The 25,518-nt window shown below is 51.8% G+C and overlaps 1 protein-coding gene across 1 annotated transcript in view; it reads left to right on the forward strand.

Annotated features, from left to right (window-relative positions):
* Positions 1–25,518, forward strand: part of LOC147706847 (exportin-5-like) — a 2,027,127-nt gene that overhangs the window by 823,592 nt on the left and 1,178,017 nt on the right. Inside the window, exon 15 of the mRNA XM_086926003.1 lies at positions 15,397–15,552. Within this exon, the coding sequence (XP_086782129.1) occupies positions 15,397–15,552 (156 nt within the window). The remainder of the gene's footprint in view (positions 1–15,396; positions 15,553–25,518) is intronic.

Genomic DNA, 25,518 nt, shown 5'->3' on the forward strand with positions numbered 1-25,518 from the left:
ACATTGTTGGACTTGCCATTTGATGGGACAGGCCTCTTTGGCAAGAAGGCTGACGTAGCTTTGGAGAGGTTCAAGGACAGCCGGGCTACGGCGAAGTCTTTAGGCCTTCAGATGAGGGGCTCTGCGGCTAGGAAGTACAAGGGTTTTGGCAGATCCAATTTCCGTTAAAGGCTCATTTGTCTGATATCTTGTTGTTTGCTCTTTCTCTGGCTCGGCAAGGGTTTGCTGTTGCCACTGTCAAAGGTTACCTTTCGACCTTATCGGCATTTCTCTGTTTGCCGGATCAGCCCTCTCTTTTTAAATCTCCTGTGGTATTGAGGTTTTTGAAGGGACTCACTAATAGGTTCCCTCCTTCTCCCTTCATTGTGCCTCATTGGGACATGAATCTTGTGTTAACCTATCTGATGGGTTCGCCGTTTGAACCCTTACACAAGTGTCCAATGAGGCTTCTTTCTTTTAAGACGGTCTTCTTAGTTGCAATTACCTCGGCAAGGAGGGTAAGTGAGCTTCAGGCTCTTGGTTCCAAGCCCCCGTTTTTGTCCATCCATGCTGATAGAATGGTTCTCAGGACCAGGGCTGCTTTTCTGCCTAAGGTGGCTACTCCCTTCCACCTAGGTCAATCCATTACCCTTCCTACCTTTTATCCTCCCCCACACCCTTCCAAGGAGGAGGAGAGGCTTCATCGCCTGGACCCGAAGAGAGCGGTTAGCTTCTATCTTGATAGGACTAAAGACTATCGAATATACTATCAGCTCTTCGTGGGTTTTGCTGGCTGTAAGAAGGGCAGAGTGGTGCACAAGCGCACACTTTCCAGATGGATTATCCTGTGCATCAAGATTTGCTACTCTCTGGCGGGTAAGGACCCTCCTGAGGGTATTAGAGCTCATTCAACTAGAGCGAAGTCTGCTACTTCTGCATTGTCTAGAGGTGTTCCTGTTGAGGACATTTGCAGGGCCGCGACTTGGGCCTCCCTCCACACTTTTGCGAAGCACTACTGCTTGGATGCTGAGGTGAGGAGGGACGGCCACTTCGCGCGCTCTGTTCTCCAAGATTTCCTGGTGTAGCAGAGTGGACACCCTCCTCCGGGAGTGGGGACTGCTGTGGGACTCTATTCACAAGGTGAGGAATCCACACGGCAGATGTATCTATCAGAAGAACAAGTTACTTACCTTCGGTAACGCTTTTTCTGGTAGATACAATATCTGCCTGTGGATTCCTCACTGACCCACCCGCCTCCCCGTTGTCCACTCTGCTATACCTGGTTTTGTATGCAAATGTATTTATGGTTTTATCTGATTTTGTATAGTTTTGCACTGTAGGAAGGTACATCCTGACTATGGTTGCCCCAACTTTTTGCCCTGTGTTTTAGCTGGTTTTGGACATAGTCGACCTGGGACCCTGCCAATCAGGACCCCAGGCCTACTGCTCTCTCTTTAAAATGGATTCCATGTACCCTAGGTACATTTCCAATTGGTACTGGGCCACCCTATCAGACCCTGTAACTCAGGGCATGGGTGTACCCAGGGCTGCCAGGGGCTGCAGCATGTATTATGCCACCCCTGGCTGGCCTCCTAAATTTGACACAACTGGCTGCATGACAGCTGGGGCAAAGTCGTGTAATCACCCTTTGCTGTAGGTGTAGTATACCTATACCTAACCCTAAAATGGACACACAGATTCCTATCAGTCACTCCTATGGCAGGCCTTGACAATCCTGAAGGCAGAGTGCTTGGAATCGTGTGAGATGGCGCTCTGGCATGAGCTGAGCCTGTCTGCAGCTTGCGGAATCAAGTCCTAATAGCTGTTCCATGATATCGCATACCATATACTCTTAAGTGCATTATAATCCTCGCGGTTAAATGCTATCTTTGGTATTGCTTTATCAAAACATGTCGAGTAAGGTGTCATACGAATTGGAATACTAACCCCTCGCCAATTCTGGCGACGGGGTTAGCATTCCACCCTTCTAGAGGGACACAACATGTATGTAACTGTGAACCCCGGTTAAAGTTAACTGAAGCCTCAGCTCCACAAAATGGATGCTGCTACCACAGACACGAGTCTGACCTCCTGCTGCTGGGAGTCCTTCCAGCGAGGGAGGCCTGGACAAAGGGTTTCCTGTCCGGGGCGGTGCTAGCACCGTCCCAGACATGGTTTTGTGTATCCTAGGTAGGCAGGGCTTTTCAGGAAGGTGACTGCTGAGTGGCACCCCGGTGCTCACTACGCATAGGCCAGTCAGAACCAGTTCCAGGGGCACACCAGCCCCTGGCCTGGGGAAGTCCGGCAGGGGAGAGGGGTGTAACCACCCCCCTCCTGGTCCCACCCATAGGCAGGACCTAGTCACCGGGTCAGCCCCCTTTTTTTAGTATAAAGATAGGAGCGGGCCCCCTGTTCAAATTAGATCATCTTTGGAATCAAGATACCACTTTCTTCGAAAGGACTTCACGATTTCTTCTTCAAGATTCTCCCTTGTGGCTAAGGAGTAGTCACCCTGCATCAAGCGGGCACCATCCTAAAGAACACTGCGGTCTGCTGCAAGTCCTTCTTCACGAATCCGACGACCCAGCTCGACGAGACCCGGCTTCCCTGGCACCTCTGACCTCTACTCACCTCTACAGCACAGCTGAGAACCGTGAGTGCGACGAGACCTCGAGGGACCGACGATCGCCAAGACTGCACGACATCTTTACTGCAAGCCCACCGTGTCCTCCACTGGTGAGTGCTTTGGGGTCCGAGAAGCCCCGACCCTGCGCAGCTCCAGCACCCAAGGTCAGCCTCCCTGCATCTCCACGATCTGCGTGGGGCCCTTCTGCTGTTTGCTGTGCACCGCGTTGTTTGGCTACTAGCCGGCTGGCTTGTGGCCTTCTGAACGACGCCCGACGACATCACTGCTGCTGGTCTGGTTGCTCCAGACTGGCCCTTGCTTCCTTCTTGAAGGGAGGCACCCCGGACCCTCCTGGTCCACTCCAGACGCCATTTTGAGTCCACCGCGTGGGCTTGAATTTGCCAAGGCTTTGTTGCCCAATCCTGGGTCCAGCGACGCCGACAGCTTCTATCTTCGTGGGACAGCTCGATCCTCCATCCTGGTCGCCGACAACGCCTCCTGGTCCGTGAGATCTTCGAGCTCAAGCGTCACCCACTCACCTTGTCGAGGTGGCTACCATCCGGTGCCCTCCTGGTGCCCACTGACTACTGGCTAGTAGTCTCGAACTTGGTCCCCTCTGCTTTCAGGTGTCATCTATCTTCGAGATCCAGGCTTGGATCCAACTGAACTTTCTTCACTGGTCACCGGCCAGCATCTTTTCTTCCGGCTCCTGGTCCGTCTACGAGGATTCCCGACGTCTTTTCAGACCTATGCAGCTGCAGCCCCTGGGCTAGGTAACTTCGGCATTTCGGTGCCCCAGCATAGCCTCACTATCCAAGGGTCAGAATCTACTTTCGTTTTCTCCCTACCAGGTCGGGTTCGCCCGAAAACACTAACTTTTCAATTTCTAGCTACCATAGACTTTTGTCCGCATCTCGCGTGAGAGTGCACACACTGCACCCGAGTCCCCTAGGCCTCCTAGAAGTAATCTAACGATTCCCTAGTCAAGTCCTAGCGATTCCAAAAGCTATTAGTACTGTACTTACCTGCTAGTAATTTCGCATTCCACTTTCAGAGTATATGGTTTTCCGTGCCCCTCGGGCATTTGTATATACTGTGCTAACTTAAGTATTTTTGTAAGAGTTTTGGTTTGTGCTTAGTACCCTGTCCTCATAAAGAGTACAGGGCTGTTGTGATCTTTAATAAATAACTGTTTATTTTCATAACACTTGTGTGGTGTCCTTTCACTTGGTGTTCAAGGGGTATATGTGTGGTAAACAGCTGGCTTAACACGCCCTCTCGAGTCTTTAGCCTTAGACTGCTCGTATCCACGCTACTAGGATAGCTGGTCTATAAGGTTGACTTACAACCAATCATCAATAAGGGTTGCTGGACTGATACATAGTGTTCACTAGAATAGTGAGCACTGCATATCAGGCCACCTTCTCACATGCACTTTAATTGCTTTTGATTTGCATGTGCTGTGTACATTGTGTATATACATATATATGTACTGGTTGGTCCGTCCGGGTGCCTCGAAGGCACGGAAAAAAGGGCGGAACTGACGTCATCACGCCGACGTGGTCCTTATATGGAGTCGGTGACGTCAGACGGAGTCGCGAGCGATGCCGTGCTCCTATGACGTCGTCCACGCCGGCGTGCTACGAAGAATTTTCCGAACGTTGCTGGCGCAAGGGGGATATTCACAAGGTGAGGAATCTACAGGCAGATATTGTATCTACCAGAAAAAGCGTTACCGAAGGTAAGTAACTTGTTCTTCAGCCCCCCAGCATCCACGAGATCTGCGTGGGTCCCTTCTGCTCTTTGCTGCTCACCGCGTTGTCCGGCTACTTGCCTGCTGACTTGTGGCCCTCTTGACGACGCACCACGACGACAACACCGCTGGTCTGGTTGCTCCAGACTGGCCCTTGCTCCCCTCCAACAGAGGAGCACCCCGGACCCTCCTGGTCCACTCCAGACGCCCTTTTGAGTCCACCGCATGGGCTTGAATTTGCCAAGACTTGTTGCCCCAATCCTGGGTCCAGCGACGTCGACAGCAGCAACCATCGTGGGACAGCTCGCACCTCCATCCTGGTCGCCGACAACGCCTCCAGGTCCGTGAGACTGCAGAGCCCAGCGTCGCCCTCTCACCTGGTCGAGGTGACTCCATCCGGTGCCATCCTGGTGCCCATCTAATCACTGGCTAGTGATTCAGAACTTGGTCCCCTCTGCTTACAGGTGTCTTCCATCTTCGATCCAGGCTTGGATCACTTCGAACTTCAACACTGGTCGCCTGCCAGCAACTTCTTCTTTCAGGCTCCATATACTGCAACAAGGATTCCCGACGTCTTTCCAGACCTATGCATCCGCAGCCCCTGGGCTAGGTAACCTCAGCATTTCGGTGCTCCAGCATAGCCTCACTATCCAAGGGTCCAGATCCTTTTTCGTTTCAGTTCTACCGAGTCGGATTAGTCAGATAACACTAACTTTACGAAATCTAGCATCCATAGACTTTGTCCCGCATCCCGCGTGAGAGTGCCCACTCTGCACCTGATCTCCCTAGGCCTCCTGGTAGTAATCTGAAGGTTCAGTAGTCCAGTCCTAGCGATCCTAAAGCCTATTAGAGTAGTACTTACCTGCTAGTAATTTTGCATTCCACTTTTGTAGTATATGGTTTTCGTGCCCCTCGGGCATTTGTGTAAATTGTGCGACTTTGCGTATTTTCACAAGAGCTTTGTATTGTGCTTAGCACCCTGTCCTCATAAAGAGTCCAGGGTTGTTGTGTCCTAAATAAATATACTTTTATTTTCATAACAACTTGTGTGGTGTCCTTTCACTTGGTGTTCAAGGGGGTATATGTGATGGTATAACAGCTGGCTTAACACGCCCTCTAGAGTTTAGCCTAAAGACTGCTCTTGTCCATGCTACTAGGATAGCTGGTCTATGGTTGACTTACAACCAATCATCAATAAGGGTTGTTTGGACTGATACATAGTGATCACTAGAATAGTGAGCACTGCATATCAGGCCAACTTCTCACAGCCTTGTCTGACATGCTTCTGGGCACCTGGTCCAGGCCCGCTACAGGTCCCCCTGTAGATAGGAGCGTGGCCATATGCCACCGTTCGCCTCGGGGCGACCTTTGCTTCCTGTCCACCCACCCCACTCCCGAGAGCCTGGTCATACAGGCCTCTAACTCCCAGACGCATTCCAGACGGCTCCCCCGCGATCGGGAATCCAAGAGGAACGAACAGTAAGGCAAAAAGATGTTCTCTTCACTGAGTTTGGGGTTGCGGTCCCTTAACACCGCGTGCCTCTTGGGCCGTTATACCTACTCTCTGTGGGACTCGGTCGCGTACGTGCTGCCACAATGTCCGGAGGAGGCCCGGACTAAATTCGCCCAAGCCCTTGCGGCGGGTCGAGATGCGGCACGGTACTTAATCCGATGTGGGCTAGATACAACGGACTCGCTAGGTAGAGCGATGGCAACGACAGTGGCGATTCGTCGCCACGCCTGGCTGAGGTCCGCCAACTTTTCGGCTGATGTCCAGAACACCCTTATGGACATGCTGTTTGATGGCCGTCGCCTCTTTGGCGCCCCACGGGTGTTAACTAAAGTAATGGCAGTGGTCGCAACTCATCTGCGCAGGTTAGGGTTTTGTCTTCCCCTACCTCGACAACTTGTTGTTGAAGGCAGGCTCACCCCAGACAGTCGTCAGCCACCTCCACACTATGGCCGACCTCCTGCATCTGCTGGGGTTCTCCATCAATGTGCCGAAGTCACACCTGTGTCCCTCTCAGAACCTCCTCTTCATTGGAGCAGTTCTAGACTCTGCGCAGTTTCGGATTTATCCACCCGAACAGCGGGTTCCGGATATTCAGGCTCTGATTCCGATCTTTCAGCCGTTATCCTGAGTTTCGGTCAGGTTGACGCTGCGTCTCCTGGGTCTGATGGCCTCCTGCATCCTTCTGGTGCATCACACAAAGTGGCGGATGCAGGATCCGCAGTGGGACATGAAGTTTCAGTGGGCCCAGCATCAGGGTAACTTGTCCGACCATGTCTTGATCTCGGAGGGCACTGCAAGACAGTTGCAGTGGTGGCTCACGGACCGAGATTGGGTCAGCGGCAGCTCCCTCTCCCTACCCCAACTGGAGCACGTAGTTGTGACAGACGCGTCCCTCCAGGGCTGGGGAGGCCACATGGGAGAGGTGGAGATCAGAGGCCTCTGTTCTCCGGCGGAGTCCCAGCTCCATATCAACCTTCTGGAGCTGCTGGCGATCCGGCTTGCACTGAAGGCATTCCTCCCCTCTTTCCGGGGGAATGTAGTGCAGGTGTTCACGTATAACACCACCATGTGGTACTGCAACAAACAGGGTGTCTGAACTCGGACGTGGCGCCAGGCCTCTTTCAGCAGTGGGGAGAGACTTGGTTAGATCTATTCCCCACAGAAGAGAACGTGCAATGTCATCAGTTCTGCGCTTTGGAATTTCCAAGGCGGCACTCGTTCTGAGACACTTTTTGTCGCGAGTGGAGTTGTGGTCTGTTGTACGCCTTTCCGCCCATACCACTTCTTCCCAGAGTGCTGAAGAAGATCAGAAGCGACCGGGCCCAAGTCAATCTTGTGGCTCCGGAATGGGCACATAGGTTCTGGTATCCCGAGCTACTCAGCCTGTCTGTCGATCCCCCGATTCGTCTGCCCCTTCAGGAGGACCTTCTGTCGCAGCAGCAGGGTACTGTCCTCCACCCAAACCTGTCCAGTCTCCACTTACATGCGTGGAGATTGAGCGGCAGCAGTTAAGGCCATTTGACTTGCCTCCTGAAGTCTGTAATGTCATTCTGGCAGCCAGGCGTCCCTCCACAAAATCGGTATACGCCTGCAGGTGGAACAAATTTGTGGCATGGTGCACAGCAAAGTCTGTGGATCCCCTTTCTGCCCCTCTTTCAGAGGGCATTCTATTCCTACTTTCTTTGGCCCAGCAGGGCTTTGCTCTGGGCACTGTAGGAAGGTGGATATCTGACTATGGTTGCCCCCAACTTTTTGCCTGGTGTTTTGCTAGTTTTTCGACTTAGTTGACCTGGGGCCCTGCTATTCAGGACCCCAGGCCTACTGCTCTCTTTGTAAAATGGATTCCATGTACTCTAGGTACATATCTAATTGGATACTGAGTCACCTTATCAGTCCCTGTACAGTGTACCTTAGGTACCCAGGGCATAGCTGGACCCAGGGCCTACCAGGGGCTGCAGCATGTATTATGCCACCCCTGGCTGGCCAACCAAATCTGACACAACTGTCTGATCAATCAGCTGGGGCAAGGTGGTGTAATCACCCTTTGCTTTAGATATAGTATCCCTATATCTAACCCTAAAATGGACACATATCCTCCTATCAGTCACTCCTATGGCAGGCCTTATCAATCCTGAAGGCAGAGTGCTTGGAATTATGTGAGATGGTGCTCTGGCATGAGCTGAGCCTGTCTGCAGCTTTCGGAACCAAGTCCTTTAGCTGTTTCCATGATAACGCTATACCATATACTCTTAAGTGCATTATAATCCTCGCTGTTATTGCCAACTTTGGTATAGCATTATCAAAACATGTCGAGTAAGGTGTCATACGAATTGGAATACTACTCCCTCGCCAATTCTGGCGACGGGGGGTAGCATTCCACCCTTCTAGAGGGACACAAGATGTATGTAACTGTGAACTCCGGTTAAAGTTAACTTGAGCCTCAGCATCACAAAATGAATGCTGCCAGCACAGACACAAGTCTGACCTCCTGCTGCTGGGAGTCCTTCCAGCGAGGGAGGCTTGGACAAAGGGTTTCCTGCCTTGGGAGGTGCTAGCACCACCCCAGACAGGATTTTGTGTATTAGGTAGGACAGGGCTGAAAGGAATGAGACATGCCTGGGGCACACAAGGTGTCCCTGTGCATACTCCGGTCTAAACCAGTTCCTGGGGCACTCCAGCCCCAGAGCTAACGCAAGACCGGACAAAGGATAGGGGGTGTAACCACCCCCCTTCCTGGTCCCACCCAGGGGAGGGACCTAGTCGTAGTGCAGCCCCCTTTAGCCGGATAAAGGTAGGAGCTGGTCCCATTCCAAATTAGATTAACCTGATCAACTCTACAAGAAGAAACTCTGGACTTTGACGTTCTGCTCCACAGAAGACTGAAGAAAATCTCCCTTGTGGGCAAGGAGTGTCCACCCTGCACAAGCAGGCACCATCAGCGTACAGCGGCTTCCCTTTGTCGTCTTCCTGCCAGGATCCAGACTTCAGAGCCCGACGAGACCCGGACTCCCAGACCTCTCCGACCTCTACCCACATCTGCAGCACAGCTGAGACCCGTGGGTGCGACGAGACACGTGGGACCGGCCTACTTGAAAGAAGCAGCACTTCGCTCCAGCACGACTTTAGAGGCATCCTCGTCCAAGTGCTTTGGGGACTGAGAAGCCCCGACCCCGAGCAGCTCCTGCACCGAAGACCAGCCCTCCAGCATCCACGAGATCTGTGTGGGGCCCTTCTGCCTGGTTGCTGCTCGACGTGTTGTCTGGTCACTTGCCGGCTGGCTTGTGACCTCCTAGACGACGAAACCTGACAACTTCACTGCTGGTCTGGTTGCTCCAGACTGGCCCTTGCTCCCTTCTAAAAGAGGAGCACCCCGGACCCTCCTGGTCCACTCCAGACGCCGTTTCCACTCATCGCGTGGGTTGCCTTTGCCAAGGCCTGTTGAACCCGAATCCGGAGACGACACCGCTGACAAACGTCCACCATCACCTGATCGCAACGACGACATCTGGTTCCTCTCCTGGTTCCACTCCAGTCACTGGCTAGTGACTTTGAACATTGTCCACTCTGCTTTCAGGTTCTTCTCGTCACTGATCCACCCTTGGATCACACCGGACATCTTCCTCCTGACCGCCTGCAGCATCTTTTCCTCCAGGCTCCATAGACTTCAACGCCGGAACCCAACACGACTTGGCACCTATGCACCCGCAGGCTGTGGGTGAGGTAACACGAGCATCTCGGTGCTCAAGGGTAGCTTGACTCTCCTAGTGTCCAGTTCCACAGTCGTTTTAGTCCTATCTAGTCAGGGACGTCCGTACTCACCTTTTCTTAAAACTGTACTATTCATAGACGTTTGTACGCATCTTGCGTGTGAGTTCACACTCTGCACACGCGTTCCGTGGGCCTCCTAGTACTTACCTCAAGTTAGTATAGCATGATCCCAGCGATCCTACAGCCTCTGGACAGCTCCATTCCTTTGATTGACTTTCACATTCCACTTACTTAGTATATGGTTTGTCGTGCCCCTAGGGCACCATTGTAAATCGTGCAACTTAAACGTATTTTTCTTAAGAGTTTGTCATGTGCTTAGCCCTCTGACCTCATAAAGAGTTCAGAGGTGTATGTTAGTTAATAAATACTTGTTTATTTTCATAACAACCTGTGTGGTGTCCTTTCACTTGGTATTCAAGGGGTTATATGTGGTAAAACTGCTGGCTTCACATGCCAAAAGAGTTTAGCCCAAGCCTGCTTTGTCCATGCTACCATTAGGATAGCTGGTCTATAAGGTTGACTTACAACCAATCACCATAAGGGTTGTTTGGACTGATACAAGGTGATCACTAGAACTAGTGAGCATCATATATCAGGCCAACTTCTCACAGGCACTATTAGGGACTATCTCTCTGCCATTTTAACCTTTTTACGGCTTCCAGATCAGCCTTACCATTTCAAGTCCCCTATTGTAAGTAGATTCTTAAAAGGCATTACTCCTCTTTTCCCTCCTGTTCCTTTAATAATGCCTCAGTGGGACTTGAACGTGGTTCTGACATATCTAATGTGTGCTCCCTTTGCGCCACTTCACCACTGTCCTCTTCAGCTACTCGCTTTAAAGACTGCTTTCATGGTTGCCATCACCTCTGCCAGAAGAGTGAGTGAGCTCCCGGTTCTTTCTTCTAAACCTCCTTTTCGCTCTTTCTCACTGTCCATCCAGACAAAGTTGTTCTAAGGTCTCGTCCTTCTTTTCTGCCAAAGGTTGTCACTGCCTTTCATATCGGGCAGACCATCACTTTGCCCACTTTCTTTCCACCTCCCTCGAAAGAGGAAGAGAGGCTCCACCATCTGGACCTAAAACATGCACTCTCATTCTACCTGAACCGCACTCAGCAGTTCCGGGTGGATGACCAGCTCTTTGTTGGCTACGTGGGCGCCAAGAAAGGTCGGGCAGTGCACAAGCAGACCATCTCTCGGTGGGTTGTTCTGTGCATAAAGACGTGAAAAATTATAAAGGAGCCTCCGGTGGGTCTACGTCCCCATTCTTCCAGGGCGACGGCAGCCACCACTGCTTTGCGACGGGGAGTTCTCTTGCATGACATATGTCAGGCAGCTGCGTGGACCTCGCTGCACACGTTTAGCAAGCATTGCTGGCTGGACAGCCAAGTCCGGAGAGAAGGCTTCTTTGGCCGTTCTGTTCTCCAGGACTTTCTGGTGTGATCTTGGTTCGCAGACCCACCACCGGGGTTGGTATTGCCTGGGTATCTATTCGAAGGTAAGGAATCTATCACTACGTGTTTCTTTCAGATGCACAATTTACTTAACTTCGGTAACAATATATCTGGAAGAAACATTAGTAGTGATTGATTCCATACCACCCCACCCATCCTCCCCGTTCTGCGAACTGATTTCTAGGGTTAATGTCATTCCTTTCAGGGCCCTAGTTTCAAGGCACCAGTGGGGCAGTATCTTTCATGGCTCTGTGTTCCTGGCACGGAAAGTCGTGTATAGAACTTACGTCAGCGTGCGACAGCGGTGTCAAAGTAGCTGCCACTGCGTCATCTTGGCACCAACGACGGACGTGGAGCCGCACAACGCCACCTTCCGATGCTCAGGGGTACTGCTGACAAAAACTTTCCGGATCCAGTCTGAAGCCTGGGGGTAATTCTAAGGTAAGGAATCTATCACTACCAATGTTTCTTACAGATATATCGCTACCCAGGGTAAGTAACTTGTGCTTCTAGGTTAGCATTGGGAATTAAGGGCTTCACCCCCTCCGTCTCGTGTGTATCAGCCCGGGCTGGGACAGCTTCCTGGGCACACACTCAGGCAGTTTTTGAGTTAATTCACAGGTCTGTAAAAGACCATTTATTTGTTCAAGGCTTTGTTGCTCTTTCACCCCTTCTTAGAACCCCTGCATGTCGACGCTGCCCATTCGTGGAAGAATTGTCCTCACCCCACCCATCCCCCCTCCCCTCCAGAAATTTGTCTCTAGTTGCACCTCTAAGTACAGCAAGTGAAAAGGAACTATAGGGGCGTGTCTGTTTGAACATCAAGAAGTTCCCATGGCCGTTACAAGTACATTAAATTGATATTTAAGGGGGAATAATTGGGAAGAGGACAGGTGTTTTCTCTTTCCAGGAAGTTCTGTTACCTTATCTTACCAATAGCCCTCAGACCTGGGACTTCCAGTAAAATGATGATCTTATTACAGTTAATAATTCGTACTGTATTTTATGTAGGCTTTGGTGCCACACCTCTTCTATTTCGAAGCGCTGTAACTGGCAGTTGTTACTTAATGAACACACCAAGGATGAAAGGCTGACTTAATCCAGTCGGGATTTCTACTCGTGTAGCAAGTTTGAGATGTTGGCATTGTAAACGACAATGCCTTTTATTTATGTTTTGGTTTTTTAAATTTAAATAAAAAGCATGGACATTAACAATGCCAGCTTAAAGTTGCGGAAATGCAAGGCCTATTGCATTGTAAATGCTTGTTTATTGTGGAACTAGTTGATCACCCTGTTGGCGAGTGCAGAGTTACATGCTGATCTCTCAGCTGTGCTAAATTTAAAATTGTGCGACCAAAGTGAGTTATCCTCAGATCGAAATAAATGTAAGAAGTTGCAATGTGCAACTTTAGCAGGGTTGCCTCTTTGTTGTCTTTAGTCCCCTGTGCCCTTACTGGTTGCACATGGTGCCCCGTTGCTGAGACTGCTTTCTCCCCTCTTGGGGAGGCATGCCAATGACTTCCAGGAAAAGATACAATGGGGACCTGCTCTGGAAGGAGGTGTCACATCTCTCCTTCAGGAAGGCACATGGATGTTGATCCATACGTTGAGCTTCAAAGGAGAAGCCACCTTGAAAGGGCAAATGGGTAACACTTGGAAGTGGATTTTCATTATTGTTCAGACGGACAGGCTGGCCGGTGAGGTAGAAGAGGGGAAAGCAGTTGCCAAAGTTGTTTTCCAGGGGCATGTAGCCTCCTTGGCAGCCACACCTCTGGGTTGGGCTAGGGAGCTTCACATGCCGGGAGGGGGGTCCTGCCATTTTGGAAGTGGGCAGAATGGTGCATCCTGGGGTGCCCAGATCCACACCTTGCAGGAAGCAGTCATCATTTGGGAGGGAACCTGGTAGCTCATTGGCTACCAACCACATCACACCCTTAAGGCTTTTTCTGAGCATTAGTAGGGCACCCCTTGCAACCTGAACTCAAATCTCAATTGGACTGGAAAACCGACTGAAGGACGACTGTCCAGCTGCACCTTATAATCAACAAAGAGAGGCTACACCGGCGTGGACTGCTACTGCTGAACCTGTTGCCTAGCAAAGGTGAGGGACTGTGCCTGCTGTGTCCTGCTCGTGGGGAAGTCGTCTCCAGAGATCAGCCTAAGCCCAGCCCAGAGACTCCAAGGTTCAGTGAGCTGGCCTCCTGTTTACAGCACAGGGACACGAGCTGATGAAGCCAGCTGGGTCAAGTTGATTGCAGAAAGTCTTGAACCTGCAGCACCCAAAGCCCAGACCCAACGCACAACGTTGCACCTAAGTTCGCTGAACCTTGGAGTGTCGTTGAAAAGTAGCTCCGACCTCCAGAAGATGAGATATCAAACCTTTAAGGATTGGCCCATGACTGCTATATTGGACGGCTGATAATCCAGTGATGACTGGACTTCTGCCAGCACCTAGAGGTTTTCAAGGGACGTCAAACTTGTGACCAGGAACTCCTCACCTCCTTAATGGACTGAGGAGTAGTCTCAGCAAGACCCTCTTCGCCCGTATCAAATCCAAAGCCTCCTCTGAGCACCTTCAGCATCCTTCTTCCCTTTGCATCAGGACCACTGCCGTCGGAGAACCATTGAAAGGATGAAAGTGCCTTAAACTGACTGAAGACTGCTTCACCTGCTGAGGCAAGTGTGTCTCAGGACCTCGTGGTACCCCCTGACTGGGTCCCTTATTGAAGTTGGTCACTTAAAGCGACTCCAATTAATTGCATTACAACTGGCCCAGACTTTTTTAGTGAAAACGTTTGTCTAATTTGTTGAATTCGCCAAAGCTTGTTTGCATTTTAGTGTCCTGCTTAGATTTACTATACCATGTAAATTTGTTGTGGCGTGTAAAAAAATACATAAAACCCAGTCAATATTTATAAATTGGTGTCGGATTACTTTGGTGTCTACTCTAGTTCTTCAATTGTTTTGGTTCTGTTTGAATGTTTTATAGTTATTCCTTTGTGTAAGCCTTGCCGCTCAGAACCTCAGCTACCCAGGGTTAAGCTGAAAGTAAATAAAAGCAAAGGGTCTTAAAGTGGTTGAGAAGTGTATTAAATGTTGAGGCTGCCCAACCACACAATATAATACACCCGATTTCCTCACAAAAAGTGTGACCGGTTGAAGTGCTGAAAAATGGATCAGTATCTGAAAAATAGCCTTTAGAAAACGCTGATGTCTCAAAGGCAGACAAATGTAAGCCTTACCCTCCAAAGCGAAGTAGTGTGGCTCACTGGTTAGAGGCGGCACACCCGAGAGCAGAGGACGGCCCGGGACCAGGGTTCGATTCCCGACGCGGCAGGTTTCCGGACCAGGGTCAGCGGACTCGATAATTCTCTCGCCTCGGTGCCCACTCTGATCAGCGATCACACTCGGCAACTCTGGGCACTAGCTTGCCTCATCTTCACTAACGGCCCCACCAGACCGCCGGGGATGCCTGGTCTCACCCTGGAGATACCCACTAAGGGACCATCTCTCAGGGAAGCCAGGAAGGGTTTCGCAGCGGTCGAAGCGCGGAGGTACCCCTTCGGGAGTGAGTCCTGCGATATGTAAGCACACAATTAATTAATTAATTAATTATTTATTTATTTAAAGCAAAATGTCTTTAAAATGTTCATTTCCATGGAAAAAAAGTAAATAAATGCCATATCTGCTTTTTTGGGGTCTTCATGACAGCGTGGTAGAAAAGGCATGAGGGACCCACTTGAAAGGTTGATATAATCTTAATGTAACAGTACAATTTTATAGCTGACTGAGTAGCAACACAATTCCAGGTGTATTAAAATCCATTTAGATTTTTCACGGTTTTAGGTTATGTAATGTGTTTTTGCTCAAAGATTTTACATTGGTATTGTGTGTTTGTGAAAGAACCCTTTTCAAAAAGTGTTCATAGTTCCTGCATATGTGTAGAGATATTCTTTTTGAGTTTACTTAATATACTTATGTTGGAAAACTGGTGTTATAAATAACTCTTTCTTTAATGTTCACACTGAATAAGCCATTGCATGTTTTTAGCTTGTAGTCATGGAATGTTTTAGTTATTGTATACTTTAGAGGTATAAAACAGTCTGTTGTATGAGATGATCAGTCCATCGTGTAGCCCGGGCAGTGGACCTAATTGTAAAAGGTGCTGTTCGGCTGGATGAAGAGCCATTAAAACTTCAGTCTAGATGGGGAAAGCAGAGGAGTGCATGTCAAAAGATGTTCATGGAGACAAATAGCATTACTGTGTAAAAAAGTAACTTCTGGTTTCCTTACCCATCCATACCAGGCACTCCCAGTGAAAGAAGGTATAGAACTCATCAAGCTTGCCATGAAGTTTGAGACCGAGGATCCTGCCATCTTGACCTGTGTGCGTGCAAATATATCTGCTCTCCTGCCATTTTATTTAGCTTTGAAGCAGTGCTCACTTGAAAACCTCTCTATAGTAAGTTTGCTTTTGTATTTTTGACTGACTTCACCTAATGTACCTTCAGCATGCGAGTAGAATGCTTCAAAGATGCTCAATGTCATCATGTGCCAAAGAATGGTGATTGTATAGATGCATTCAAAGCAGGTAAGATCACAGCAGATAGAGGGTATAGCTTTTATCTAAAGTGCTTTGAGACTACCATTTACAGAACTGTTTTGATGTAATAGGTGGGACCAAATAGTGGGAGAGAGAGACCTTTTTTTTTTTTTAAGCCTTCACTTAGCCAACATTGGGTCTTTCATAGATACTAATATCTGAAAGAGACACGTTAGTGATAGATCCCTTACCTTAGAATATCCCCAGGCGTCAGAGTGGATCCGGAAATATTTGCTTAGCAGTACCCCTGCGTGTCAATAGGTGGCGTTCTGCGGCTCTGCGCCCGTCACTGGCATTGTAAGCGCCGAGATGACATCACGGAGACTACTTAGGCGCCCCCCATGCGCGCTGACGTCAGTTCTTTCTTTTTCCGCTCCAGCAAGCGCAGATACGGATAGAGCACGTACCAAAGTCACTTTTTGACTACTTTGAGCCTTTTGTCTCCCCCATTGTTTCTCCTGGTGTACATAGGGATGCCTGGATTTAAGTCCTGCGGGGCCTGCCGCCGTAGTATGTTGGTGGCGGACCCCCATGATGTTTGCCTCTACTGCCTGGAGACTGATCACGACTCCTGGGTCTGCCGAGAGTCGAGCCATGGCCCGAAGGTCTTGAGGCAGCAGCGCCGGAAATTGCTGGAGGTCCAGCATTCGTCACACCGCTGCTCCGGGTCTGCGGGCCGTTCCCGGAACATTAGTCGTCGTTCCATGGGCTCCAGGTCTTCACCCTCTGATTCCGGTAAGCGATGTCATAAAAAAAAATTGAAAAAGCGTGTTCGCTCTGCGACGTTCCCCCTGTCGCTCCCTGGAGGCGGACGAGGGGGGGCAGGGATTCTGCCCCTAGGGCTCCTCTGGAGTCTACCTGCCCTACCCGTGTCCTTTGGCGACTCCCAAACATGTGCAAGTGTTTCTTGCTTCCATGGACCGCCTTTTTAGGCCTCGGGCTCCCGCCTGTGCGCCATCTAGCCCAGCGGTCCCATGTCCAGATCCTGTTGGACCGTCTGCGCCGCCGGCAGATCCAGCTTCGGCGCCACTGGATCCTACGCCGTTGGCTCTGGCCCCGGCGCCACGAGGTGCAGCGTTGCCGGCTTCGGCCCCAGCGCCACACTCGGCGCCTCAATGGGTGCAGTTAATTTCACACTTGCCCAGGTTCCAGGATCATTTTGTTCCCGCCTGGCATCCGCATTGGGAAGCGGCGCCGGTCCGGTCCCAGCTGGCGCTGTTCTCGGCGCCGTTTCCGACGCTGTGTGTCCCTGCTCCGGCTCAGCCGCCGCGACCGGCCCCTCCTGCACCAGAGGTGGAGGAGGACTGGGAAGGGTCCGAGGACCCTCTGGCTCGGCAGTGTGACAATGATGGACGATCTGGAGGACGCTGGCGACCTCTAGGTCTCTTCTGACCTGGGGTTTGCCTCTCCCCCGCCCACGATGGAAGAAGTCGCTTCCTATACGATGGTGCTCCGTCGGGCTGCTGAGGCCCTCAACCTCCTCACGGTGGCCCTCAAAACTAATCTCCTTGGGGCCTGGCGGCCCAGCCTTTCTGAACACTCATCCCACGCCTGAGAGGTTGGTCATCCAGGCCTGGACGTCGCAAAGTGCCTTTCCCACTGCTCCGCCGGATAAGGACTCTAAGAAACTGGAACATTTTGGCAAGCGGTTGTTCTCTTCGGCCAGCTTGGGGCTGCGGTTGGTGAACACCGCCTGCTAATTGGGCCGCTACTCCCATGCTGTGTGGGATACCGTTGCTCCAGTGTTGCCACAGTGTCCTGAGGAGGTTCAGGCTGTCCTTTCTCAGGCGAATGCTGAGGGGAAGGATGCGGCTAAGTTGGCCATCCGGTGTGGCTTGGACACTGCTGACTCGTTGGGCAGGGCGATTTCTACTACTGTGGCGTTGCAACGCCACGCCTGGTTGCGTTCGACTGGGTTCTCGCCCGATGTCCAGAGCTCGCTCATGGATATGCCCTTTGATGGCACCTGCCTGTTTGGCGATAAGGCCGACAGTGCATTGGAGCGCTTTAAGGACGCGCAGTCCACGGCCAAGTCCATGGGTCTTTCTGCAAAGAAACCGGCCACTCATGGTTTTGATTCCTTTCGTGGCCAGGGCAGAGTCACCCAGGCACGTTCCTTCAACAAGCCTGTGCAAAACCAGCCTGGGCGCCGCTGTGGTTGCGGCTTCCGCAGGGGCGGGTCTGCGAATCAATGTGCGGATCAGTCTACCTCCACCCCCGCTGCTACTACCTCAAAACCTTCCTAGTCAGAGCTTCGTGGAGCACCCCACGCCGGTAGGTGGCATGATCCGCCACCACCTCCCCCACTGGTGCGACATTACGTCGGACAAGTGTGTGCTGCAGATAATCCGCAAGGGTTACTTCCTTCCCTTTCAGTCCTCCCGTCCAGCCATGCCACCTCAGTGCCACCGCATGTCGGGGGAATCATTTGGTTCTTCTCCAACAGGAAGTCACGGCCCTTTGGCCATAGGGGCCATCAAGTGCATTCCCGGGCAGGAAGTAGGGAGTGGTTTTAATTCCCACTACTTTCTGGTGCCCAAGAAGGACAAGGGGGCCCTGCGCCCCATCTTGGACCTCTGGGACGTCATACGCTTCCTCCAGAAGGAGAAGTTCAAAATGCTGACTCTGGCTCAGGTCCTGGCTGCCCTAGACCCTGGAGACTGGATGGTAGCGTTGGACTTGCAGGACGCTTATTTTCACATCCCTGTCCTGCCGGCCCACCGGCGTTAACGGCGGTTCATGGTAGGCCAGGAGCATTTTCAGTTTGCCGTGCTCCGCTTCGGCCTTACCAGCGCCTCTCGGGTGTTCACAAAGGTGATGGCGGTGGTCGCAGCTCATCTGCGCAGGTCAGGGGTGTCAGTCTTCCCCTACCTTGACGAGTGGTTGCTGAAGGCGGGCTCGCCCCAAACAGTCGTCAGCCACCTTAAGACTTCAGCCGACCTCCTGCATCTGCTGGGGTTCTCCATCAACGTGCTGAAGTCTCAGCTGAGTCCCTCTCAGAAGCTCCCCTTCATCGGAGCGGTTCTGGACTCTACGCTGTTTCGGGTTTATCCTCCCGAGCAGTGAGTCCGGAATATTCAGGCTATGATTCCGATTTTTTGGCCTCTTTATCCCGGGTTTGTCAGGATAACCCTCCGGCTCCTGGGCCTGATGGCCTCCTGCATCCTGCTAGTTCAACAAGCCAGATGGCATATGCAGGCTCTGCAGTGGGACCTGAAGTTCCAGTGGGCACAGCATCAGGTCAACCTGTCTGATCATGTCCAGATCTCGGAGGGCACTGCTCAACAATTGCAGTGGTGGCTCACAAATCGAGATTGGGTCAGTGGCAGATCCCTCTCCCTTCCCCAACCGGAGCACACAGTGGTGATGGATGCGTCCCTCCTGGGATGGGGAGGCCACTTGTTAGAGGCGGAGATAAGAGGCCTCTGGTCTCCGTCGGAGTCCCGGCTCCATATCCACCTTTTGGAGCTGCAGGCGATCCGACTTGCACTGAAGGCATTCCTTCCCTCTGTCCAGGGAAGTGTGGTGCAGGTGTTCACGGACAACACCACCGCCATGTGGTATTGCAACAAACGTGGCGGGTGGGGTCCTGGACCCTTTGTCAGGAGGCTCTGCGCCTCTGGACATGGCTGGAACATCAAGGCATTACCTTGGTGGTTCAACACTTGGTAGGTTCTCTGAACGCCAGGGCGAACAAATTGAGCTGCCGGTGTATGATGGATCACGAATGGCTTCTGAACTCTGACGTGGCGCAAGCTCTCTTTCTGCAGTGGGGAGAGCCTTGGTTCAATCTATTCGCCACAGAAGAGAACGTGCAATGTTGTCAATTCTGCGCGTTGGAATTTCCAAGGCGCCGCTCGCTCGGCAACGCTTTTCGACGTGAGTGGTGCTGCGGGCTATTGTACGCCTTTCCGCCTATACCATTTCTGCCCAGCATGCTAAAGAAGATTTGTCGCGACCAGGCCCAAGTCATTCTTGTGGCTCCAGATTGGGCTCGAAGATACTGGTATCCCGAGCTACTGAGCATGGCGATCGAGCCCCTGATCCAACTGCCTCTTCGGGAGGATCTTCTGTCGCAGCAGCAGAGGAAGGTCCTTCACCCGAACCTGTGCAGCCTCCACCTCCATGTTTGGAGATTGAGAGATTGAGCGGTAACAGTTGACAGCTTTTGACCTTCCTCCCGAGGTCTGTGATGTCATTCTAGCAGCCAGGCATCCCTCAACTAAAACGGTATACGCCTGCAGGTGGAACAAATTTGTGCATGGTGCACAACAAAGGCTGTGGATCCACTTTCTGCCCCTCTTTCTGAGGCCCTTCTGTTCCTTCTCTCTTTGGCCCAGTAGGGCTCTGCTCTGGGCACTATCAAAGGTTATCTTTCTACCATCTCTGCCTTTCTGCGGCTTCCTGATCAACCTTCTCTCTTTAAGTTCCCGGTTGTTAACCGTTTCCTGAAAGGCATTACGCACTTTTTTTTGCCTGTGCCTTTCGTTATGCCTCGGTGGGATTTAACTTGTGACATGACTTTTCTGATGTGCGCTCGCTTTGAGCCCCTTCATAACAGTCCCTTAGGTCTTCTCACTTTAAAGACTGTGTTCCTGGTAGCTATCACCTCTGCCAAAAGAGTGAGTGAGCTCCAGGCTCTTTATTCCAAACCTCCTTTCCTTTCAGTTGATCCAGACAAGGTGGTTTTAAGGACCCGTCCTTCTTTCTTGCCAAAGGTTGTCACGCCCTTCACCTCAGGCAGACTATCACTTTGCCCACTTTCTTTCCGCATCTTTCAAGGGAAGAGGAGAGGCTCCACCGTCTGGACCCAAAACGTGCGCTCACATTCTATCTGCAGCGTACAAACAGTTCTGGGTGGGTGGTCAGCTCTTTGTTGGCTACATGGGCAGCAAAAAAGGTCGGGCCGTTCACAAACGGACCATTTCCCGGTGGGTCGTTCTGTGCATCAAAGCATGTTACTCCTTGGTCAAGAAGGAGCCTCCTGTGGGACTGCTTGCCCATTCGACCAGGGCAACTGCAGCCACTACTGCCTTGGGACGTGGCGTTCCCTTGCAGGACATTTGTCAGGCAGCATCTAAAAGAGACACGTTAGCGATAGATTCCTTACCTTAGAATATCCCCAGGCGTCAGACTGGATCCGGAAATGTTTGCGTAGCAATACCCCTGTGCGTCGGTAGGCGTCGTCCGCGTCCGTCGTCCGCGTCGATAGCGCCGGAATGATGTCGTCGGAGTACTTAGACTCTGCCCATGCGCGCTGACGTCAGTTCTTTTTTCCGCGCCAGCTAGCACAGATCCAGAGAAGCTCTACCCCTAGTCATTTTTTAACTAAACTTTTTGATCTTTTGGATAATTTCTTTCCTCGAGTCTTCGACTCTATCGGTGCCGGTAGGGATGCCCGCGTTCAAGCCCTGTTCGAAGTGCGACCGACTGATGTCTGTTACGGACCCCCATCGCCGGTGCCTGAAGTGCTTAGGCCTCGACCACGACGACGATCGCACCAGCTCCGACTGCCGGGCCCTGACGTCTAAGGATAGGCGAGAGTGGTCTCGCAAGCGACTGGAGCTCCAGCAGTCGGCCCCGCGCCATTCCAGGTCCCGGTCCCACGGGAGGTCGAGGGACCGGAGTCATCGCAGCTCCGGGAGTGGACACCGATCGTCTGGATCCAAGTCCTCAGGTAAGAGGCATCATCGTTCCTCCGACCCAACGCTCGCGCGATGCGGCCGGGGGTTCGGGCGACACCGCTCACACGGCTCCGAGGGAGTCGCAAGCGTCGCTGCCTGCCCCCCACATTCGGGTCCCTGGGCACTGCGCGACGCCGGAGGAGATCGACGGGTACCTCATGGCCATGAGGTCCCTCCCTCCTCAGCCGGGTTCCGTGGCGCCTTCGGGCCCAACGGTCCCGGCCGGAGGCCCTAGCAGGTCGGGAGCTTCGGCCGCAGGACCTCACCGGATCCGGGTCGTTGCCGGTTGACCTCACCGGCGCCGGCCCCACGGGTGTCTCCCCCAAGGCCCACTGTGGAAGCCGCCCCCCAATGTTTCCCTTGGTCCGACTCTGGCATTGGAACGGTGCCGCTGGGCGCCACTTCCGACGGCCTTTGGAGATTTTTATTTCCACAAGGAGCCTTGTCTGTTAATCCTGTTTTACGGGAGACTGGTTGTGAGAAGTTGGCCTGATGTGCAGTGTTCACTATTCTAGTGATCACTATGTATCAGTCCAAACAACCCTTATGGTGATTGGTTGTAAGTCAACCTTATAGACCAGCTATCCTAGTAGCGTGGATACGAGCAGTCTTCGGGCTAAACTCTAGAGGGCGTGTTAAGCCAGCTGTTATACCATCACATATACCCCTTGAACACCAAGTGAAAGGACACCACACAAGTGTTATGAAAATAAACAGTGTATTTATTTAGATCACAACAGCCCTGTACTCTTTATGAGGACAGGGTACTAAGCACACAACAAAACTCTTACGAAAATACTTTAAGTTGCACAATTTACACAAATGCCCGAGGGGCACGAAAAACCATATACTATGAAAGTGGAATGCGAAATTACTAGCAGGTAAGTACAAATCTAATAGGCTTTTGAATCGCTAGTACTACGTTACTGAACCTTCAGATTACTAGTAGGAGGCCTAGGGGACTCGGGTGCAGAGTGTGCACTCTCACGCGGGATGCGGGACAAAGTCTATGGGAGCTAGTAAAAGCAAAGTTAGTGTTCTCGGGCGAACCCGATAAGGTAGGTCGAAAACAACAGTGGATCTGGACCCTTGGATAGTGAGGCTATGCTGGGGCACCGAAATGCAGAAGTTACCTAGCCCAGGGGCTGCAGCTGCATAGGTCTGAAAAGACGTCGGGAATCCTCGTTGACGAACCAGGAGCCTGAAGAAAGAAGTTGCTGGCAGGCGACCAGTGAAGATTGTTCGAAGTGATCCAAGCCTGGATCGAAGATGGATGACACCTGAAAGAAGAGGGGACCAAGTTCGTGACCACTAGCCAGTGATCAGATGGCACCAGGAGGGCACCGGATGGTAGTCACCTCGACTAGGTGAGTGGGCGACGCTGGGCTCTGCAGTCTCACGGACCAGGAGGCGTTGTCGGCGACCAGGATGGAGGTGCGAGCTGTCCCACGATGGTTGATACTGTCGACGTCGCTGGACCCAGGATTGGGGCAACAAGTCTTGGCAAATTCAAGCCCACGTGGTGGACCTAAAATGGCGTCTGGAGTGGACCAGGAGAGTCCGGGGTGCTCCTCTTTTGGAAGGGAGCAAGGGCCAGTCTGGAGCAACCAGACCAGCAGTGGTGATGCCGTCGGGAAGGCCACAAGCCAGCGGGCTAGTAGCCAAACAACGCGGTGAGCAGCAAAAAGCAGAAGGGCCCCACGCAGATCTCGTGGATGCTGGGTAGCTGGACTTCGGTGCTGGAGCTGCTCAGGGTCGGGGCTTCTCGGACCCCAAAGCACTCACCAGAGGATCCCTCGGCGGTCGTGCTGGATAGAAGTCGTGCAGTTCTGATGATGGCCGTTCCCTCGAGGTCTCGTCGCACCTACGGTTCTCAGCTTAGCTGTAGAGGTAGGTAGAGGTCAGAGGTGCCAGGGAAGCCGGGTCTCGTCGAGCTGGTCAGTCGGATTCCGGAGGAAGGACGTGCAGCAAACCGCAGAGTTCTTAGATGGTGCCTGCGGATGCAGGGTGACTACTCCTTAGTCACAAGGGAGAATCTTGAGAAGAGTCGAGAGTTCCTTTCGTGGAAAGTAGTTTCTTGATTCAAAGATGATCTAATTTGGAAGGGTCCCCGCTCCTGCCTTTATCCTAAAGAAAGGGGTGGGTACGCGACTAGGTCCTGCCCTAGGGGTGGGACCAGGAAGGGGGGTGGTTACACCCCTCTCCCATGCCGGACTTTCCCCAGGCCAGGGGCTGGTGTGCCCCTGGAACTGGTTCTAGACGGCAGATGCGTAGTGAGCACCGGGGTGCCACTTGCAGTCACCTTCCTGTAAAGCCCTGTCTACCCAGGATACACAAAACCCTGTCTGGGATGGTGCTAGCACCGCCCCTGACAGTAAACCCTTTGTCCAAGCTCCCCTCGCTGGAAGGACTCCCAGCAGCAGGAGGTCAGACTTGTGTCTGTGGTGGCAGCATCCATTTTGTGATGCTGAGGCTTGAGATAACTATAACCGGGGTTCACAGTTACATACATGTCGTGTCCCTCTAGAAGGGTGGAATGCTAACCCCGTCGCCAGAATTGGCGAGGGGTTAGTATTCCAATTCGTATGACACCTTACTCGACATGTTTTGATAAAGAGATACCAGAGTTGGCATTTAACCACGAGGATTAAAATGCACTTAAGAGTATATGTTATGCGATATCATGGAACAGCTATTAGGACTTGGTTCCGCAAGCTGCAAACGGGCTCAGCTCATGCCAGAGCACCATCTCACATGATTCCACGCACTCTGCCTTCAGGATTGTTAAGGCCTGCCATAGGAGTGACTGATAGGAATCTATGTGTCCATTTTAGGGTTAGGTATAGGTATACTATATCTCAAGCAAAGGGTGATTACACCACCTTGCCCCAGCTGTCGTGCAGCCAGGTGTGTCAGATTTAGATGGCCAGCCAGGGGTGGCATAATACATGCTGCAGCCCCTGGTAGGCCCTGGGTACACCTATGCCCTGAGTTACAGGGTCTGATAAGGTGGCCCAGTACCAATTGGTAAATGCACCTAAGGTACACGTGTCAATTTAGTGAGAGAACAGCAAGGCTGTGGGTCTGATTAGCAGGCCCACAGCCAGAGAAGTCTTAAACCAGTGAAGCAAAAAGCAAAAATCTGGGGTGATCATAGGATTGCAGACCCTACTCTCCTACATGACCCCCCCCCCCCCCCTCCCCCCCCAACTTTGGGACAATAAACTAACCTTGACCAGGTGAGTCTTCTTGCTGTAAGTGGAAATACCTGGAGAGCCCATCTGCATTGCCATGATCAGTGCCAGGTCTATGCACCACTGTAAAATCCATCCTGTGTAGGGAAATGGACCACCTAAGCAGTTTGGGGTTTTCACCCTTCATCTGATTTAGCCACAAGAGGGGCTTATGGTCGGTCTGATTCTTGAAATGAGTGCCAAACAAGTATGGCCTCAGTTTCTTCAGGGCCCAAACCACAGCAAAGGCCTCCCTCTCAATAGCTGACCAATTTTTCTCTCTGGGGGTCAGCCTTCTGCTTATAAAAGCAATGGGCTGGTCATGACCATCAAAATTCAGTTGAGATAGAACAGCTCCCACACCCAACTCAGAAGCAACTGTTTGGACAATGAATGGTTTGGAGTAGTCTGGACTCTTTAGGATAGGTGCTGTGCACATGGCCTGCTTTAGGTCATCGAATGCTTTTTGACAGCCTGCTGTCCACTGAACTTTCTTTGGCATCTTTTTACTTGTCAGTTCATTAAGTGGAGTCACAATTGATCCATAATTTCTGACAAATTTCCTGTAATAACCAGTCAGGCCCAAGAAAGCTCGAACCTGAGTCTGGGTGGTTGGAGGAGCCCAATCTTTGATGGAATGTATTTTGCTCTCCAGTGGCTGAACCTGGCCTCCACCTACAAGGTGGCCCAGGTATACAACCTGTGTCTGCCCTATCTGCCACTTTGTGGCCTTGATAGTGAGACCTGCTGCTTGCAGTGCCTCTAACATTTTCCTCAGGTGGACCAGGTGATCCTCCCAGGTGGAACTAAAGACAGCTATATCATCAAGATATGCTGCACAGAAGTCATCCAGCCCAGTGAGAACTTGATTCACCAGCCTTTGGAAGGTGGCAGGTGCATTTTTCAGA

This window comes from Lissotriton vulgaris, chromosome 6 (genome assembly GCF_964263255.1).
Source record: "Lissotriton vulgaris chromosome 6, aLisVul1.2, whole genome shotgun sequence".
Classification (NCBI taxonomy): Eukaryota; Metazoa; Chordata; class Amphibia; order Caudata; family Salamandridae; genus Lissotriton; species Lissotriton vulgaris.